The sequence below is a fragment of the Cicer arietinum genome, chromosome 7 (assembly GCF_000331145.2).
Source record: "Cicer arietinum cultivar CDC Frontier isolate Library 1 chromosome 7, Cicar.CDCFrontier_v2.0, whole genome shotgun sequence".
In the NCBI taxonomy this organism is placed as follows: domain Eukaryota; kingdom Viridiplantae; phylum Streptophyta; class Magnoliopsida; order Fabales; family Fabaceae; genus Cicer; species Cicer arietinum.
This window is the reverse complement of record NC_021166.2, coordinates 3,821,642-3,841,630: the sequence shown is the minus strand read 5'-3', so window position 1 is coordinate 3,841,630 and position 19,989 is coordinate 3,821,642. Positions and strand designations below refer to the sequence as shown.

Below are 19,989 nucleotides of genomic sequence, written 5' to 3'. Positions count from 1 at the left end.
TTTATCCTTTGAGGTTGGATAACACCTAAATAGGGAACAAATCTTAGTTGACAGCTGTTCTACATGAGGTTTGGTATAAGTCTTAGCTACTACTACTGCTACTTCTTCCCATGGCCTGCTTAGAATCAGTTTAAAGAAACAAAACATGGTTCTCAACATAGTAAGATCAATCCATATCAATAGGTGAGGAACAAATCATAGTTGATGGCTTTTCTATGAAGTTAAATATATCTCAGCTACTTCTTCAATGACTCTTTTAGAATCAGTAGGAGCAAGGGTGTGCATGTTTGACATCTATGTTATCAAATATTGTTTGCTCTAAATATTGTTTCTTACTTGTCAGTGATGGAAAGTGTCTTATACCTCTGTCCTGTATCACAGCTTTAACCAAACAAACTCTGTTCTATGTTGGCAAAATGGAAGCCTGGACAAAAGTCACAAAAAATACTTAGGAATCTCAGTAATTATATAATTGCTCGATTGTCCGATGAACAAACGTATTCACCTATTTGCAGCAGATACAATAAGTTATGCTCTAATGTTATTGTTAACAAAACATTGGAAGTTTAGTTGCAGAAAGGGACATGCAGTTGGTCAGCCGGTCAGGATCTTCAGGCTGTGTCTCTCAATCTCAAATTACTGTTATGTGTATGACAGACAGTTCAACTAAGCTGGACAGAAACATGAAAGAGGTTCCTTATCTTTTTTCTTCTTGTCCCAAATTTGTGGCTTGTTACCGTTGGCTGTAGCTTAGTGGGGCTCAGCTTACCTTGCAAGACACCTTATGAGATATATGTTCAGCCCCTACTGGGTTCAGATATCCACAATCCCTGGTGGCCGGTGGGCTTAGCTCACTGTTGTTTACTTTCTCTCTTTTTTTTGAAGCTACTTTCCTTTTCAATATGAAAATATTTCACTATTTCCTTACTTATGAGTAAAATTTTCCTGCTTTCCTTGACATTCAATTTCATTTTTCAACTCTTCATTTTGAATTTTCTCTATTAATTGACGAGTAAACCATCTGCAAATCGCTTAATTGCCCCGGGCAGTTTTTGTTTCTTGAGCTTCCTATGACTGTCTTGCTCTTGTCTGACTGGCATTCTTTCACAAAGTAAGTTTGGTGGATGAGTTGATTCTACTCGACTACCTACCTGTTATGCATGTTGTGGATGAGGGTATGGATTTCTCTCTTGCTTAATAAGAAAAGGGTACCAATTACAATGAAAGGGAATGGACCAACAAGGGCCCTCCTCTCCTTTGAATGAACCTTGTTCACTTGCAAATCCGGGTTCTCATTTGAAATGGAAAACTCTTGGAGAATCTCCCATTGTTGTGCAGTTCACTGATGAGGTCTGGAAGGACAAATCTCCCTTGTTGCCTTTTGGTGGTCCTTACTTGAGATAGCTCAGGTCAGATTCTGGGATGACTATGTTGACAAGAAGGTAATTTCTATATTTTCTATGCCTTATTACTGTTTTTATTACTTCTAACTACTTGCCTTGTTTTGGATGTGCCATTTAACATTGATTCCGATTCTTTTTATGCAAATTGTTATACGGCATATGCATATGAAAGAAGCAGGGTACCAGTTGAAATTTGATTAGGCAAATTTATATTTGAAACTGGCCCATCAATTTTATTTTCCTTCACATTGGTAGTGCAAGCACTAGATAGAAATAGTGTAGCAGAGGAGATAGGTGGCATGAATGTCTGACACCATTGTTTTTTACAAGGTTGTTAAAATTGCGAGTTAACTTGTGAGTCAGGGTATCAATTTTGAGTTGATTCGGCTGCAAACTCTAATTATAGCAAACTCGGAATCAAAAGCATTCAATTCATATTTTTTTTAACAATATGTTCGATACCTAGACTCCCCTGTTTCACATTTAGTTCATTTCTTTCTTTGTTAGTTTGATTTTGTTCATGTTAGTTATTTTCTTTATAATTGAGTTAAAATTTTGAATTATTGATGCATGTATTGTATCATATAATTATATACACTGTGCATATATTATTTTAATGAGGTAAACTTGTATGAGTCAAGTATCGAGTTGATTTGCAAAACGAGTTTAAACTCTCGATTTTGACAACCTTTGCTTTTGGTTCTTAAATAGCAAAGGATGGTTGATGATGTTTGTCACATCATTTTGTAATAGTTTGATTGAAGCCACCCAACATTATTTTGGTGTGTGGATCCTCTCTAAACTACAACAGATGCATGGTGCAACAAACCGTTGAATTTAGTGAGAGAAAATTTCTCTCTCTCGATCTAATTGTCTCCACAATTGTTTAACTATACAACTGTTCTAGGGGATCCAAATCCATTATTTTGTTTTATTTTTTAACAACAAATCAAATATATATATATATGATTTTGCAGCCAAGATGTGGCCCTTACATTGTTTGAGGGAAAGCTACAAGCGGCCAAGCCTCATTTTGGTGGAGATTTTTTTGAACCAGCCAATCATAACAGACAAGCTCAACTCCCAATACAACAATTTATTTATTTTTAAGTAAGGAATTTTAATTCCACATATTCCTTAATTTATTTGGCTGAACACAAACTCCTAGGTTCTTGCATTTTGTGTCTTAATCCACCCCAATTTTTTTCCTGTACATCAGAACAAAGTCATAAACCTCCTTTTCATCAGAAAGAAATTTGGACACACTTTCTCTCTCCAAACATCTCCTTCCCCATTCAATGAGTTTTGGGTAGTCTAACTTCATATTTCCTACTGCCTCGTAAGTAGAAAACCACTTCAAAAAAGGAATTAAAGCAATATCAAGAAAGCCAAATGTGTCTCCCCCAAAATAAGGCTTGTCCCCAAGAACCTCTTCCAATTTCTTCAAATTGAATATTAATTTCTCCTTTTCTTTCTCATGTTCACCCACCTTCCCGGTCCATATCTTCTTTGCAACCTCATGCACCTACACATTTAACATATCATTGGTGTCAACATAATCCTTGTAATTTGGCACACACAAATAGATTTTTTATAAAAGGGTATGCAAGTGTGATTGTGACCACAGCATAAAAAAATTACATCCGTGACAACAACGTGATTGTATTTGTAAACAAATAAGCCATAATTAAACACGATTATCTGTAATATCAAATATCTCAATGTGATCACACACAAATTAAAATATTTTTTATTTCACAATAAATTAAAATGTTATAGCCAATTTAGAAGAAAAAAAAATTCCGTTAAAAATTAATGGAATAATATAAAATATTCTCAAATTCTAAGAGTTAAATTGATTTGAAAATTTATTGTTATTCCCCATAAAAATATTAACGTTTTGTGAAAAAAAAATTAAAAAATTAATTAAGAAATTAAGACTGACCTCGTTATCAACAAAATCAGCCCAAAATCTAGCTTGGGCTCTTTGATATGAATCAGTGGGCAACAGTGGATTCTTATCCTTCCAGACCTCATCAATGTACTCAACAATAATGAGTGATTCACAAATGGGTTTTCCGTTATGGATAAGGACTGGGATTTTCTTGTGAATTGGGTTCATTTGTAGAAGCAAAGCACTCTTGGTGTTCACTATATCCTCTTCCTTGTACTCATACTTCACCCCTTTCTCTGCTAGTGCAATCCTAACTCTTATCCCAAACATACTAAGATGAAAATCCAACAACACCACCTCATCCCCCATTGTTAATTGACTCCAATGTATCCAGAGGTTGAGTGTCATTTAATTTATAGCAATGACATTCAATTCAAGATTTCAAGTTGTATTTAATGTTGTAGACTTTTATTTTTTATTCTTATTTACACGAAAGCTATGCTGGACCATTTTTATAGGTAATTTATTATGAACCGATGCTTATAATTTAAAAGGTATTTGAAATTTTAATGATAATATATGATATTATTTAAAAGTATAAATTAATAATTCTCTTTGTTTTTACATATGAGAATGTGATATTATTGACGTCGATCTGACAAATTGAATTTTAAAGGACATATTTATTTTATTTTATTTTTATTTAACAAACATTCAATCATTATGTTTTCTGCAAAGACGATGAGAGTCGTTAACGTATACTTCTAAATAATATAATCAATTAAGATAGACTACAATTTTATTGACTTTTTGTTGTAAAATGTCATTTATTAAAATTTAAAATTAGAGTTATAGATGTTATGAATATTTAAAAAAAATAAAGAAATTTTTTAAAAATAAAATTTAAGTTAATTGAAAAGTACTTTTAAGAATAACGGCACATATCTTGTACAAAAATAAATAAATAAATAAATAAATAAAGGCACATATGTACAAAAATAAATACAATAAATAAAGGAGAAGTGATTATGTAGAGTGAATGCAAAACTTTAGACAGTTTTCAAACTTTGAAAAAATTAAATGTGAACGTAAAGTTACTATTGTTGGATGTCCATAGTGATGAAAAGAAAAAGAATTATGGAGTCCTAACTAGTCAGATGCAAAGTAGAAACTTGCATGGAAGTCAGTGACTTGTTGCATGGATGACAAGTGATTTGTTACGAGTAAAAAAATTAAACTTTTCTTTATTATAAATATTAATATTTTAAAAATTAAACTAAATTGTTTAATGGATTATTCAATTAGTTCAAACGGTTGAATTACAATGGGACCATTTAATAAATAAATAATAAAATATATATAATATATTAAAATATCGAGAACTTATAATTAATAAATTAAAAATCTGTAAAATTTATAATAAATATTTTATATTTATAATAAATACACTAAAATTCAATCAAATATAAGTCTTTATAATATAAATTTAAATATTAAATTTCATATGAATTAACCACGAGTGTCTTGCGGATTAAATGGAATAAAAGTGTAAGTAAAATAAAAGTTTTTTGTTAAACTTATAAAACCTATTTTTATTTTATTTTTAATTTAAAAAACTATTTTTTTTCTTCGCAATAATAAAAAATATGGGTGTTTAGAAAAAACCAAGTTCGGTTTAGTGACCCATTTGGTCTATATATAATTCAACTCAATTTCTCCGATTTTTACTAACTAGTGATTTTTTATGTTGAACAAACTGAGCATGGGTCTGTTTCCCATTTGAATTGGTCAAACCGGTATGTCATGTTTTTAAATCATTGATAAATACTCATTCATTTGTAATAACACAACAACAATCACTACAACTTGTTGAGAGGGAGAGGAAAAATTGTAAGAGTAAGTGTAATTTCTCCATTAATGTTTTTCTAATGTTATTATTCTCTTACTTTCAAGAGAGAGTCTAATTGTTTTGTCCTTGCGTTTAGAAAGAGGTTGTGAAATTTCTTCTACTTAGTAAAAGTTCTCTTTTTTTTTTTGTCTAGTTGTTTTTTACTCTTATTTGTTGAGGGATTTTCATGTAAATATGTGTGTTCACTTTGTAAAATAGTATTTAGTGATTTTGTCCAGTTCCTCTTTTTCCATACATTTTTTAACTGTGATTTTATTTTTTAAATCTGGTGCAAAATAGTATAGTCACTTGTAAAATATTCAACTAATTGTCTTATAATTTATATATTATAATTTAGATTAATATATGCAGCTTTTGTCAAAAACACCTCATAAAAATAATAAGATCTAACAAAAAAATTATAGATTAAATACGTAATATTTATCAAAAAAAATGGTTATAATAATGTATCAACACAAATTTAAAAAAAAAAAATATGAACATAGATCATTTTTTCATCAAGATTAAAAACCAATCTATAACTAAAATTGATTAATCATAAAATACAAAAAAAAAAAATCACATTAGATTAAAATATGAAACTGTGAACAATAGAGTAACACATAGATGAAAACAATAGAGTCACAAATTTTATTTTTAATTGCGATTTCAGAAATTAAAATGTGTATTTTACCATATTACATGATAAAGAAAAACAATAATAATAAAAATTTCATAGAGTATGAGAAATTTGGCAAGTAAAATTATTTGCAATTGTCTAATATTTATAGAGATCATTGATAATCCCAAATTTTTTAATGCTTTGATTTATCATAATTTATTCCTTTTTCAACTCGTGAATTTATCATGTTTCATCTATATTTTTTTTAAAAAATTATTTGATTTAATCAAAAAGTTAAAAATCTCAAGAGGAGCTTTGAAAGTAGACTATTTTATAGTGTAAGTACACGTGACTTTACAAACTATAAAATCTATGTAATATGCAATGCATTAACTTAGGAAACTTATTAATGCGTTTGTTTACGATTCAATTCATATTTTTAGGTATAAGTTTATTTGTTTATGATTCATTTTTATTTAAATTATTTATACTAATTATATTTATATTAGTAAATATGTTTGTTGCGTGCTGGAAGAATTTTTTTTTAAAATCAGAAAATAAAAAACTGTTTTATTATTGATTGTCATTAATAGCAATATTACCTATTTTAGGTTTGTGAAAAGTTGAATCAATTAATATGTATAGGAGATGTGACCACAGTAAGAGTCAGTATATTAAATTCAAATCAAAACATTTATAGCAAACGAACTAGAAACGAGAACCATTAATAAGGCAACATATTAATAAGGTAACATGTAATAAGTAGAATGTTTAAAATCAATCTTAAATAATTTTAGTATAAATTTCTACATATTATAGAAACAAAAAAGCTATTTGGGACAAGATGCATTTAAAAAAAATTGTAGGATTAAATAAGTTTTTAGTCTCTATAAAATTTTAAAATTTTATTTTTAATTTCTATTGTGAATAATTATATTTTTTAGCTCCTACAAAATTGTCATGCAAATAATTTTGAATTATCTTTTTTATAATATGATATAAAAATTCTACAACAATTTAGAACTTTTTTAACTTAAGATAAATTAAATACAAGTTATTTAAATATCATAAAATTCAAGATAAAAGTAATAAAAATATAAATCTAAAAATTTGATGTTAAATTTATTTTGTGTAATTCTTTTTATAATATTGTAAATATATTTGTAAAAAAACTATTTAAAAATATATGTAAACATTTCAAATAAACTAAAACTATTTGTATAATAATATAAACACTAAAAAAACTTTGAATTTTACTTTGCCAATTCATACAAAGAGTGTATGTATATATAAAGAAGTAAAAACTTATGTATTTATGTTGTTGAAAGCAACTTCTAGAAAGAATAAAGACTATATATATACATACACTTTTTGTATGATTTGGCAAAGGAAAATTCAAAGAGTTAGAAGCTTTTGTTGTATTGTTCAAACGCGGATTAATTCATTCATAGATATATACTTGGCTTTCAAAGTTGATGTATAGACTAGTAAACATGCATATGGATGGACCACTTCCTATTGACTAGTTCACATACTCATATTTATTTATATTCAAAAGAGAATCAAACAAGTCTTCATAAGCAAGAATATATAATATAACACTATTTTTGCAATATATCATAATCAAACATGGACAATTTATCAGATGATTTATTGATTGAGATATGGTGTCGTGTTCCATTCAAAACAGCATTGAGATGCAAATCCATCTCAAAACGCTTCTTAGCATTAATCTCACAACTTCAATTCATTGAACGATTTATTTTTCACCAATTGTTACACCATACAACAGCTGTAGAGGAATCAGATACTGACCTCCAACACAAATGGCACTTCAATTTTATCTCAAACCGAAAACTTCTCATTTCCTTCTTCCCCAATCATCATCCTTCTAATCCACAAAACCAAATATCCTTGAATTTTCTCGGCCGAAAATTCGACCCGAAACTCGACCAAGTAGCAAGAAAAAAACATGTCTTATATTCTAGAATTGTTGGATTTTCCAATGGCTTGTTTCTTTGCAAGAAAACCACATGTGGTAGAGTTTATCACGTATGCAACCCCATCACAAAACATTGGATCAAACTCCCTCTTCCTCCTCCTCCGCGGACCGGTCACAATAAACGTGACCGTGTCCTCGAAGGTTTTGTTTGTGAACCTTATTATAAGGTCGAACAAAACACACACAAAATCACTTTTAATCAACATAGGTTCAGGGTAGTTCGTTTTCCTTGTTTTGAAGGAACATTGAACCAGATTCTTCGGGGTATAACAAAGTTTGACTTTGAAATGTTTGTTTTCTCATCAGAAACAGGACAATGGAACAAAAAAAACGTGTCTTGTTCAAATGGTTTTACACAGTGTACCCTTTTGTTGAATGTAGTTGCACATGAAGGATTTTTGTATTTCATGGGAAGAACTAGTGTTCTAGTTTATGACCCTTTTAACAATGATGAAAAATGTGATATAATTAATTTTCCTATTGGTGCTTCTTCAGGTGACATTCTTTTTAATGGTCATGTTGGGGTGTGTTGTGGAAAAATTCGAATGGCTTGTTTTTGTACTATTCAAATGTGTGTGAAAGTGTGGGAATTGGAAAAGAATGAAGAAGAGTATAGTTGGTGTTTGTTGCACGTGACTTGTTTTCCTCTACCACACGCGAGGGATTGTGTTGTAGATGAGTTAATGGATGGGAGAAGGGGTGAAATTGTTGATATGGGAATGCAAGTGAGAGCTTTTCATCCTTATGATGGTGATGTTGTGTTCTTCCAACGTGCTCATAGAATTTTTCTTGGAAACTTGAAGAGTAACAAGTTTGATGGTGTTGGTTATGGGATTCATGGGTTTCAATCGTTGCAAATTGTTTCGCTTGATCTTCCATTGTGGCCTACTCCAATTCCATCTGTAACATAACATGGTGGATTGTGCGTGTAATACGTTATTAAGAGTCCCACATTAGTGAGATTTAGCAGAAATAGTGAGGTAGATAAATATAAAATAAAAGTGTATGTGATTGGGCCAGATTCTTACCTGGATGTGGTTAATGGGTGATCAAGATGATCCATGGCCTAGGCGAGTGACCTTCATTGCACTTGAGGAGGGGTACTAGTCTAAGGTCTACCCAAGTGGTAGAACCTACATCATAATTTGTGGTAGTGGGGTCGGCATACGCGCGGCCCCTTCCAATTATAGTATAATATTTTTTTGGTAGATGTTTATCGAAAAAATGAGATCAATGATTTATTGGAAACCCCAACTGGATAGTGTTTTTAGCACATCTGTTTTTTCGGGCCTAGTTTTCCATGATGGGTTGCTTTTCTAAAGTTGGGCCATATTTCTGGTCTTGGTCCAATTTTCTGTGTCTGTGCTTAATGCTGCTGATGGAAGTGAATGATTATGATTCCATTTGTTATGAAAACTGTCTCATCCACAGAACACCTTTGAACCTGTTGTTTTACAAATAAGAAAAGAAGAAAAAAAACTACTGTTTATTTTATGCAACATCATAAAAGAGTTCAATTTCTGCCACACAATATCAGTAACATAATAAAAGAGTTTATACTTGTACCGAGATGGAGGTGGGGAGTACTTGAATTTTTTGCCATCCGTCTCCAATCTTTCCTATATCTTTCATCTTGCACGTTTTAGAATTAAGTTAAACAATTTGAGATATTCTGTGAGAGATTATAAGGTTTGGCAAATAAAAACGAACAATGAAGAGTTAAACCAATTACTAACAATATTCTTTAAAACTCTTACATATTAAAACAATGAATCGCTTTTAAGCGTATAAGTTGTATATAACATTAAAATAGAGTAAAAGACAATGAATTTATCATCAAAGGGAAAATGTAGATTTTTATTTGAGAAACCAAAATCAGTTGTAGTGTAGCAGTTCTAGCAAAAAAAAGTCCGCCAAGTTTCCCCAATTTTTTACTATAAGTAGAATCACAGTGATAATATATTAGAACTTGGGAAATAGAAATACACAATCCACCAACGTTTTTTCAAATAAATGAGAACTCGTCCAACATAGAAGAGAACCTCTTTAGTTGTTTATTTCTGCATTGACAAATGTAACTTCAGGAAAAATAGAAGGTTTCATTCAACATTAGTGGCAATCACGTGATACAGAAGGAAATGCAATTCATACCCTCCCATGTGAAAATGTGAATTAGAACAGGTTGACAATCAGATAGTGAACCTGATGCAATCTAAATTGTAGCATATACCTTGGTATAATCAAATGAGATCAATCCCCTATCAACAATTACAATAATTCAAATGAAGCCAATCCTTAATGGCTAATTGTCATCGTGTGTGGAGAAAAATGAAATCTAATACATTTGGAACTTTTCCTTTGTTTTCTGAAAAACCTCTTCTGCAATAAGGGCCTCATTCCCATCAGCTCTTTTAATCTCCAGCTGTGCTTTCTGATAGAATCCGGTACCTCGCAATGCATCCGCAATAAAATCATCGAACCCAATAGCAATTGCTGCCTCAGCCTTCGCTCCATAAACCAATCTCTGTTTAGAAAGAATATTGGAATAAGTTATGCGTAAAACAGGACAATGTTGATACAAATGAGAAACATAGGAAAAGCAGGTAATTCCAACCTTAATTCGGGAAAGGTGGATTGCACCAAAGCACATGGGGCAAGGTTCACAAGAAGCATATATTTCACAATCTGAAAGTTCTATCTGCTTCAGCTTCTTACAAGCCTGTGAATTAAAAGCGCTGCATCAATCATTTTTTGTTTACCATTGCATACATTTTGCTACACCTAATGCATAAAAAAATAGGCATACAGAGTAAAACATACAGCTGTTAGAGGTTTTTTTTTTTTTTTTTTTTTTGGAATTTAAGAGCTTATTAAGTCTGCTAGCCTTTCTAAAAAGTCTAGAGTAATACTGCTGGAAATGGAATTGATATCTAACCATTAACCTGTTGCTCAAAAAGAGGCAACAAGATGTTAAATTCTGGCAGCAACTATTTCTTTTTCTACAGTTAAATGCTGTAGCATTGTCATCTGAGTCATATCTAGATATTATAATTGAGTATCAAGAGCCAAACCCCTTTTGATTTTTCTTGCATAGATGAAACCCAAAATATGTCCAAAACCCTTATTTACATACTGTTTTTGGGAGAATAAAGAATACATGCATGGTGTCGATAAAAATGATTGCTCTCAACAAGCTTAAAACTATTAGAGTTGACCAAAATTTGAGTGGTATGCCAGACCAAAGTTTGAGTGGCGTGCTAGACTAAAGCTTTTAAGTTCTAAATCCATAGATCTCTCAAGTCAAAATATTAAAATAGGTACCCCCACAAACTGGAATTTTCTGCATATAATTCTTTGGAAAACCTGCCCCGACGATTATGTACATAGACTGTCGATATCCTCTCCCTAACATTTACATGAATTAAGTATTGCTTTGAAATAATCAATTATCAAGTGGGGCAGGGGATATCCATCTTGGGCAATGATGAATGCTATTTAAGTCAAAAAACACAAATTCAGTACAGAATACCGATGCTTACTAACATAAAAATTGCATTTTTCCATGCTGCTTAAGAAAATTATTTGGTTAATTATAGTCTAACCTCTCTTATTGCTGTGACCTCAGCATGAGCAGTTGGATCAGTGTAATTCAGAACCATGTTGTGACAACTAGCAACTACTTCATCATTGTGAACAATAACAGCACCAAAAGGGCCTCCATCACCACAATCCACCCCTTTATATGCTTCTTCAACTGCTTTTCTTAAAAATTTGTGGTCTCTATCTTGCACAGCTAATTAAGCAATCACAAAACCACAATACAATTGATCAGAGGCCATCACAATACCAAGCAGATAAAACAAAAACTCCATATGGTTGTTTTTAACTTCAAATGTAAACCATGAATCATAGAAAGACAGTACATGCTTTTTAATTATAAGCCTATTGTATTAAATTAAATGACATATGAATAAGACTCTGAAATAATCAACCCTAACACCAGCAAAATATCATGAAAAAAGAAGGCCTCAAATCTCAAGGTCTCAATAAATCAGCCATGGACATTTTAAAAAAAAGGAAGAGTTCAACAAGAAAGCTGAACCATGGTTATCAGTATCTTACAATACATGTGAGTCGCATCTCGATTCGATACAAAACTGAATCCAATCAATACGAATCTCTAGCATGTATCTGTCTTGAACAAGAATCTTAATGAATCTCCATTCATTATGCTTAATCTCAATTCATTATGATGAATCACTACTAAAACTTAGTCTAGCCAACTACTCTTTTTTTATGAACTTTGTATAACCAATCACTTTTTCTTGTCATTTGATTTTTGACTTGAATCTTGAATTAGTTTAAGATTAGTAGACAATAATATATTAACTGATATGTTTGCTATGTCATTTGATTTTACTTAAAAATGATGTATCTTTATCAGTAATGCATCTTATGATTCATAATAAGATCCAATTCACGTTTAAGAAAATAAGTCTTCCGATTCACAATTTTTGTGCAGAAGAATTACCTTCCTGATGACCAGCAAAAGCAGTAGCTACTGAAACGGTTCCATCCTTGGTTTCTACCACTGAAATAATCAACAAGACATAATTAATTAATCTGAACAAAAAAACTTGTTCAGTTAGGTAGGAATTTCAAGAAAGCAAATTAATCATGAAAAACTACAAGTTTATAATCTTTAATTACTACTTCCAATACAAATCCCAAAAGATTTTTTAGGGTATAATTAAGATTCTGCAGTTTGTAAATTAAACCAATACATAACATAACATGTTGCAAAAATGTGCTGCAGGAGAATTACAATATTTTTTTATCCTAACTTAAATAACCTTCGCTCTAAAATTAATGAAAAAGGTTAGCGAGAAAACATTATAATCATACCAATCGGAAATATAAAAAAAAAAAATATATATGGAATTAGAGGAGGAAAAAAACTGAATGAATTGGTTGAAATAAAAAGAAAAAGGAAGTGAGAGTGATATACCGTTAACTTCCTCCATGAAAGCGTTTGAAATCAGAAAAGGTTGTTGGATTAGAAGAACGGTGATGAACAAAAAGCAATAATGTGATGTGAACGGTGATGAGAATTGAGTCCACCAAAATATTAAAGTAATTAAATAATATAAAGATGGCATGTGATGTGAGTTTTTATTCAAACGCTAATAAAATAAAGGTCCTGATTAAATTAAAATTAAATAAAAGGTAGTGATGTCGTTGGCGTGAATTTAATTTGGAAAAAGGGAACAAAAGGAGAAAAGAGATGAATGTGAAATGGAATGGAGGGTAAGGAGAAAACGAAGCTTCCTTATTTTTCTTTTATATTTTTCTTTTAGTCTTACTAAATATAATAATATGGTTATAGCATGCCATAGTTATGGTTACTAACATATAAGGTTGGGTTTTGCCAAAAATAACAAAATAATAACGTGAGAAGTGAAAATTTGGATAGTTTGATTTGATCTTATGACACCATTACATATTACAGTTTACACACGTCACACGTTACTCTACAGTCCAATCTCATGCGTGTTTATTGGGTAACTTGGTACGTATCCAAAATGATTATTAGTTTTTGGCAAATTAATGAATGGAGGTGGTTAAACTTATTAATCAGATAAAATTGTACTACCGAATAAGGATGACTAGTTTTTGGTAAATTATGAATGTGATTAAAATTAACTAATTAATTAAATAATATGGTAGGATTTTTTCATCTATGTTCTCTTTTTAATTTTCTTTTTTAAATATATTCCACTTTTAAACTAATATATGGAAATATCTTTTCTTTTTTTAACTTTATGATCACATGAAATAAATTTCTTTCCTCGTTTAGATGTCACATTTGTTAACAAATGAAAATATACTAAATTAATAAATAAAATATAATAAAAAAAACTAAATTATATAAATCAAATCAAACAAAAAACATTAAATTATAAAAAAAAAACATCAAATTTTAATTAATAATCTAATTATCGAAGGTGTATGTAAATCAAATATTTGATAATTTATGTGTGGATTATAACTACTATCACCTGCCTCCATATAATTTTGAGTCTCGAAGTTATATATAGAATAAAAAACAGCATAAATCGACTCATGAGTTGTGCAATGAGTTCCAAATAAATTATAGAAAATATTGCGTTTTGTCGAGCAACTGATGATTTGTATTTTTTGCACTGACGAAACGTAATACTAAGTTAGTATTTCTGTAGATGTATGTAAATGTGGTGTTGGTGGTGGACCATAATATGAAACTTTTTGTTGGGGGTTTGTATGTGTGGTGGTGGATGACCACAATATGGAATGTATGGTTCGGTTTGTAGGTGAGATAATTATGCGATATGGTGCATGATTTGTTCTTGTGGGGGTTGATTGGGGGGTTGAGTTGACACGGTGATATGCAAATGTGGATCACACATACACCTGATGTGAAGTAGGAAACAATACTGAAAGTCTACAACGAAACATTCAAACTTATACCAAACAAATCTATTGACTCAAATATGAAGGTGCATCAAAATCTACAAATGAGGAGAATCAATAAAGATCGTCCAAAGAGTAAGCGCATTAGAACATAAATAAACACCACAAAAAGAATACCAAGAAACTGCAGGTTATGTCAGACTCTTAGTCATAATAAGAAACATTGTTCCAACATTGCTGACACATCTATTCAACTGTATTAATTTTGATGTATTATTTGATGTCCAAACTAATATATGAAAGTGAAGTATGTTGAAAAAGATATATAGATGGAAAAAAATCCAAAATTACACTACCAAATAATGATTATTAGTTTTTGGCAAATTATGGGGGTGATCAATATAATTAATTAAATAAGATTATACTAACAAACAAGGAGTAAAATAAAGATTGTATTATTCTGAACTCTTAATTCAACTAATAAATACTATTAATAAATATTTATTTTTAATAAATATAAAAAACACAGTTCTAATATTTATTATAGATACATACAAAATAAAATAAAAAATATATTTATCATGAATAAATATAATAAAAAACACGAGATACTAATTTGTCATTAAAAAATATAAAATAAATATTTATTATTAATAAATATAAAAACGCTAAAAAAATATATGTCATTTGATTCATTAAAAAAGTATGGGAACATATTTAACCATAAAAAATATATAAAAAAAGGAGAAAAATATATTTAACTTATTTTTTACTTATTATTGTTTTGGTCAAGATGGTCAATAAATTTTGAGTTGGTCTAAGAATTCTAATAGTTGTGGGCTTGAAGAACTCAGAGAGTATTGTGGGCCTTGCGTTTGGTTATGCAAAAGCAAGAAAAGTTGAAAAATATCATCTACTTTCTCTACTTTTTTCATTTGCCTTCCAATACACTTTTGAAAGTTATGATTCACTAGTGCATATTATACTATTGAAAGTTATGATCTAGTAAATATGAGAGGTTGGATGAACATCCATTGGAAAGTTTTGGTAGAAAAGCTACTACTATCTTCATTTATACTTCATACTCTCCAAAACATCTCAAAAGATAATTTTATCCTTTTATTACTTTTTCTTTGGACTAACCCTTTTTTATTTTTATCAAAACATATTTTAAAATTTTGACATTTACATTCATCCTCAATAAAAACTGTTTACAGATAATTTCACAATTTTTGAAATTTTGTTGAGTTCAAAAACTTCAAAATATAAAGTGGGTAAATATCTTTGAAATTTTTGTATATTTTAAAAAAATATAATATAAAAATATTAAATAATAAATCTGACATTCAAACTATTTTGGTACCATAAGTCAATAACGTAACATTTATATAACTATTGATTTATTTTAAAATAAAAAAAAAGAAAAGAAAATTAATGGATTGAGACTAGACTAAAACTCAATAAAATAATTTAAAAAGATACAAATTATTGCTCGTTATAAACTTTATTATAAAAATTTAAATGAATATATTATAGTGAAAAAAAAAAGTGCATGAAACAACTACAAAAATCAGCAAAATTTATTTTCAAGAAAACTAATCATGGTTCTATTGAAAACATTTAAAATAATAGAAAAAATAGTATTTTATCTATGACTATTATGAATGTGAATCCTCACATTAACAATTTTATTTACACATTTATGTATTATTCATATATATGAAAAGTAATAAATCTTATCATTTTATCCATCTCAAAACAATTTTACCAATTTATTTAAAAAAATTCACAATTTTATCATCCAAAATATTAATTTACATCGAAGAGTTTGTGTTATCATGTAAAATTTTAATTAACACGTATTCCATTTTTGAATTCACAGTTGTAGCTTAGCCGCCTTTCTCTGTCCCGTTCCTTTTTTTCATCACACGAAAGGGGTGTTTCGAATTAAATTTTTATATGACATCGTTTCTTTAAATTTTTTTTTTATTCTTTTATATGAATAAGATATCTAAGCATAATATTTTTGTTTTTTGTGATTTTATTGTTTTAATTTTTAATTTTATTATAATATTCATTTGATTTAAATTTATAGATTAAATTTGAATAAGTGTAAATTTAATTAATTATTTTGAGACTGTAGTGTTACAATTTGAGTATTCTAGTCGGTTCAATTTTTTATATATATAGACTTTATCATATTTATATATATTTTAAAATTTTATATTATTAATTTGAGTGTTATAAATTTATTTACATATTCACTTTATTTCGATTTTGTCAATTTTTAATCATATTATTATTGATCAATATAATTTATACTAATTTAAATAATTAAATATCATCCTTTAGTAAAAAAACATATAAAATTTTACTACCCCGTAAAATCTCTCTCCAATTCCAAATTACCATTGTAGTTTTGCCACTACAATTTACTCCATTTACTTCAAATTATTTTGTGGTTTAAGTTTTCTTACAAAGATTAACAAAAATATTATATAATTTTACAAGTAGAATTTTTTTAGTAAATTGTCTTTACCAACTATTATCATAAATGTATAAATAATATAAAGTCTTAGAAATGAATTACATTATAAATTTTTTTGGGTTCAGTGAATTACATACATAATATTATTTGGGGACAAATTGAAAGAAAAAATTACCAGTACTTTAAAACAATTATAATGAAAATCATTACGAAATTATTTAAATCTAAAACCACTATTAATTTCCGTTAAAAAATAACCACTATTAAAATTGAAATAGAGGGAATTCATATCACGATTTAATATTAATAGGTGATGAGATACGTCGAGAGGCTAGCTATGTTAAAGAACCATAATCCTCAGCCATCAATTATTATTAGAGGAAGATTACCAAATCGCAAGTGGCCTTTAAAAGGATTATATAGTAATATATAGTTGTAAGCCTAACATTGTCTATCTTTTCCCTTTTAAATAAATAAATAAATAAAACTTTTCTCCTTTACAAAGAGATTAATAAAAAGCAAAAAGAAAACAAATAATATGATTAGTGTCTAGTGATTAAGACCAATAAAATACTTTTAACAATGATTGATTTTGACACATAAATAAAAAGATTAAAGATATTGTTACTTGTATTTTTATGTGTTATAACTCGCTTGAGTTATGGTATTTGGAAATTCAACAATAATAAAAGTTTAAGAAGTATTTGAGTAGAATATAGGTATACAATAGTTGAAGATCCCTTAAGAATGAAGATCTCATAAAGTTAGACAGCTTGATGGCACTGTATTGGAGAAAGATATAAATATGAATGAGGCTACACCACTCACGGTTATGGCTAGCTGCCTCTGCATAAAGATCAACAAAATTGAATATATACTAACCACAAATACATAAACTATACCAACTAAAGCTGAAAAGAAAACTCTCTAAGCTTCCTTTCGAATTTTCTTTGCTTCTAAATCTTTCACTTTATACTTTTTGATAAATCTATACGGTACAATGTACAAAGTACACGGTCCAACTTTACATCATCAAAATAAATTGATTTCACTATTATTGTAAGCAATTTTTTAATACTTGTTAAGCATTTCTAGCTAGCTAATTAAGGACAGTTAATGAAGATAGCTAAGATAAAATTCCCCCTATTCTAAATATCCTATGTGAACACAAATAATTGATCGAGGGCTGTACGCAACTTTCGTTGGACGACAACTCTACAACATCAAGCAAATATATATTATTTCCTTAATTACATGCATAAATAAATACACATTATCAATTTTATTCGTGTATTAAGTCTTTCTTTATAAAATGTTTAAATTGTTTGAGTGAAAATGAAAAAAAGAAAAAACATACAAAGCGCCAGTGTAACATGTTTCATTTGAGACCCATTAAATATAAACATATTTTCATTATGAAATTTTTCTTGATTTAATTGGTATGTACCACATTTTTACAAATTACACACATCTTATATATGTAGATATGGTCACATAGAAATTACACACATCTTATGTAGATATGTGATTATAATATGTTATTTGATTGGAATAATGAGTAAGAGAAATTTACACTGATAATTAATCTTAAATTCATTTTAAAAGAAACAAATATTAACATGAGTGTGAAGAGTACATGTGAAGAAATTAAATATAAAAACTTTATTTTATAATTTATGAATTTAATTTTTTAAAATTTTAAAAGCTGTTTTTTCTAATAATTTTTTATTTTATTTTTGAAATCCTTAATAAATATTTAAAAAGACACGTGTCACTAAAACTATTTAAGAAAAATCTATGTGTATCAAATAAAAAATTTATACAAAAATACTAACAAAGTTTAAATTGAAGATACATAATATACTTACCATACATAACTTTTACTTCTATAATATACTTACCAAACTTTGTTATGTTAATAGTTGTTATAGAGTTTGAACAATAAATATCCTTCCTTTTCAAGTGTCTTTGAGACTAAGTTATGTATAGACAGACACGTATTTAGTTAATCGGTGGAAATTTCCACACAATTATTCACATTTTTTATTAATATTACAAAGACCTTCTAATCTTGTGGTTGAAGTAGTTACTCTCGGGTTCCAAGAAAGAGGAAAACGAAAAAGCCCACAGAAAAAAATGGAATTAGACATAGTCACATAGATAAGAGAGAAGAAAAGTCACGAATACAACATTCAACAAAGTTAGGAGTAGAAGCATTAATCTAATTCCGTAGGCATTATTTATTTATATAAGAAAATGAAAGGAGGCATCTTTTGTGTGTGTGTGGGAAACAAAACAAAGTAATCATAGTAAGAAAGAAAACAAAAGCAAAGGGGTCAGTCAATTCAAGATGAGAGGAATATATTAGATTTATTTGTATTTTGGACCAACAAAATACAATAATTTCCTATGTATAGAAATATTTGTAGTTTTTAAAATAAAAAATAGTATTAATAATTGGAGAGTAGAAAATAAAAATAGAAAAAAAGTAATAAAATGAGGATTGCATGTGGCATATAACTTTATATTGGGTATAAATAAGAGAAGTGGTATTGGATGGGAAGTAAAAGAAAATGGGAGGAGGGAAGAAATCAAGTTCAATGTCGTTTTGTGGCATGTTGAAGTCTTGTTTCTCAGGTGGAAACAAAGATGATTATTACTATTATGATGATCAAAGTAAAACTAGAATATTTGCAAGTGATGAAGACAGAGCTCGTTGGGTTGCCGAGCCCGGTATTGATCGAAAAGCGTCGGCTTTCATCGCTAGATTCTATGCCTCACGAGCCACTGATTCTCAGCAACAAATTGCATCTTGATTCACTAATCTTCTTCTTAATCAAATGTAATCATCATGTAATCTTCTTCTTAGTTGCACTTGCTTCCTCAAATGTAATCATCATGTAATCTTTCCTTTATATGACAATATATTTCTCATTTACTTTCAATGCCACTCAATTATACCACACATTCACAACTATTATTTTACTCTAGTAGGATTTATTTCCAACTCCAATTATATGGCATCTGGAACATCAAGTAAACACTTTGGTGGAAAGAAACTTGTCTAAACTACTTTGTCTCATATCATGTATCCTTTAGTCAGTCCTCAAAAGCTTCAACTTATATCACATATATATTCATATAATCATATTTCAAACCAACAAGTATTCTCAATTTTATAATGTTACCAACAATATTTTAGATAAATAGCTTAGTTTTTTCTTATACTTTTGAGAAGGATA

The 19,989-nt window shown here is 29.0% G+C and overlaps 3 protein-coding genes and 1 non-coding gene across 5 annotated transcripts; 2 read left to right on the top strand and 2 right to left on the bottom strand.

Moving 5' to 3' along the window:
• Nucleotides 1-2,311: 2,311 nt before the first annotated feature.
• LOC101507004 (glutathione S-transferase 3-like) lies at nucleotides 2,312-3,747 on the bottom strand. Its single transcript, XM_004508017.4, has 2 exons — nucleotides 3,349-3,747; nucleotides 2,312-2,928 (listed from the first exon to the last, which is right to left on the bottom strand). Exons 1-2 carry the CDS (start codon nucleotides 3,703-3,705, stop codon nucleotides 2,590-2,592), a joined length of 696 nt encoding a protein of 231 aa, XP_004508074.1. The 5' UTR covers nucleotides 3,706-3,747; the 3' UTR covers nucleotides 2,312-2,589.
• A 3,689-nt stretch (nucleotides 3,748-7,436) lies between these two features.
• On the top strand, nucleotides 7,437-8,720 carry LOC101510636 (putative F-box/kelch-repeat protein At1g15680). Its single transcript, XM_004508193.1, has one exon. The coding sequence runs from the start codon at nucleotides 7,437-7,439 to the stop codon at nucleotides 8,718-8,720; it is 1,284 nt and encodes a 427-aa protein (XP_004508250.1).
• A 109-nt stretch (nucleotides 8,721-8,829) lies between these two features.
• LOC113787842 (U1 spliceosomal RNA) lies at nucleotides 8,830-8,989 on the top strand. The gene has a single exon (XR_003474364.2). It is a non-coding gene; the product is annotated as a U1 spliceosomal RNA (small nuclear RNA).
• Nucleotides 8,990-9,888: 899 nt separating this feature from the next.
• Nucleotides 9,889-13,175, bottom strand: LOC101506670 (guanosine deaminase). 2 transcript variants are annotated; one of them, XM_004508016.4, is made up of 5 exons: nucleotides 12,818-13,175; nucleotides 12,341-12,400; nucleotides 11,412-11,602; nucleotides 10,424-10,528; nucleotides 9,889-10,333 (listed from the first exon to the last, which is right to left on the bottom strand). In XM_004508016.4, the coding sequence occupies exons 1-5, from the start codon at nucleotides 12,966-12,968 to the stop codon at nucleotides 10,145-10,147; spliced, it is 696 nt and encodes a 231-aa protein (XP_004508073.1). In that variant the 5' UTR covers nucleotides 12,969-13,175; the 3' UTR covers nucleotides 9,889-10,144. The 2 variants fall into 2 exon arrangements, with proteins under 2 accessions (XP_004508073.1, XP_073219909.1); XM_073363808.1 differs by lacking the exon at nucleotides 12,818-13,175 and adding an exon at nucleotides 12,715-12,724.
• Between the last annotated feature and the right edge of the window lie 6,814 nt (nucleotides 13,176-19,989).

Bases quoted from the DNA above. Each gene is read 5' to 3' on its own strand.
- LOC101507004 (XM_004508017.4), bottom strand. From the start codon at position 3,705: ATGACACTCAACCTCTGGATACATTGGAGTCAATTAACAATGGGGGAT. The intron at 2,929-3,348 runs GTCAGTCTTAAT...TTAAATGTGTAG, and splicing joins CTGATTTTGTTGATAACGAG to GTGCATGAGGTTGCAAAGAA.
- LOC101506670 (XM_004508016.4), bottom strand. From the start codon at position 12,968: ATGCCATCTTTATATTATTTAATTACTTTAATATTTTGGTGGACTCAA. The intron at 12,401-12,817 runs GTATATCACTCT...TGATTATTTCAG, and splicing joins TTTCATGGAGGAAGTTAACG to TGGTAGAAACCAAGGATGGA. The intron at 11,603-12,340 runs GTAATTCTTCTG...TTGCTTAATTAG, and splicing joins TTTTGCTGGTCATCAGGAAG to CTGTGCAAGATAGAGACCAC.
- LOC101510636 (XM_004508193.1), top strand. From the start codon at position 7,437: ATGGACAATTTATCAGATGATTTATTGATTGAGATATGGTGTCGTGTT.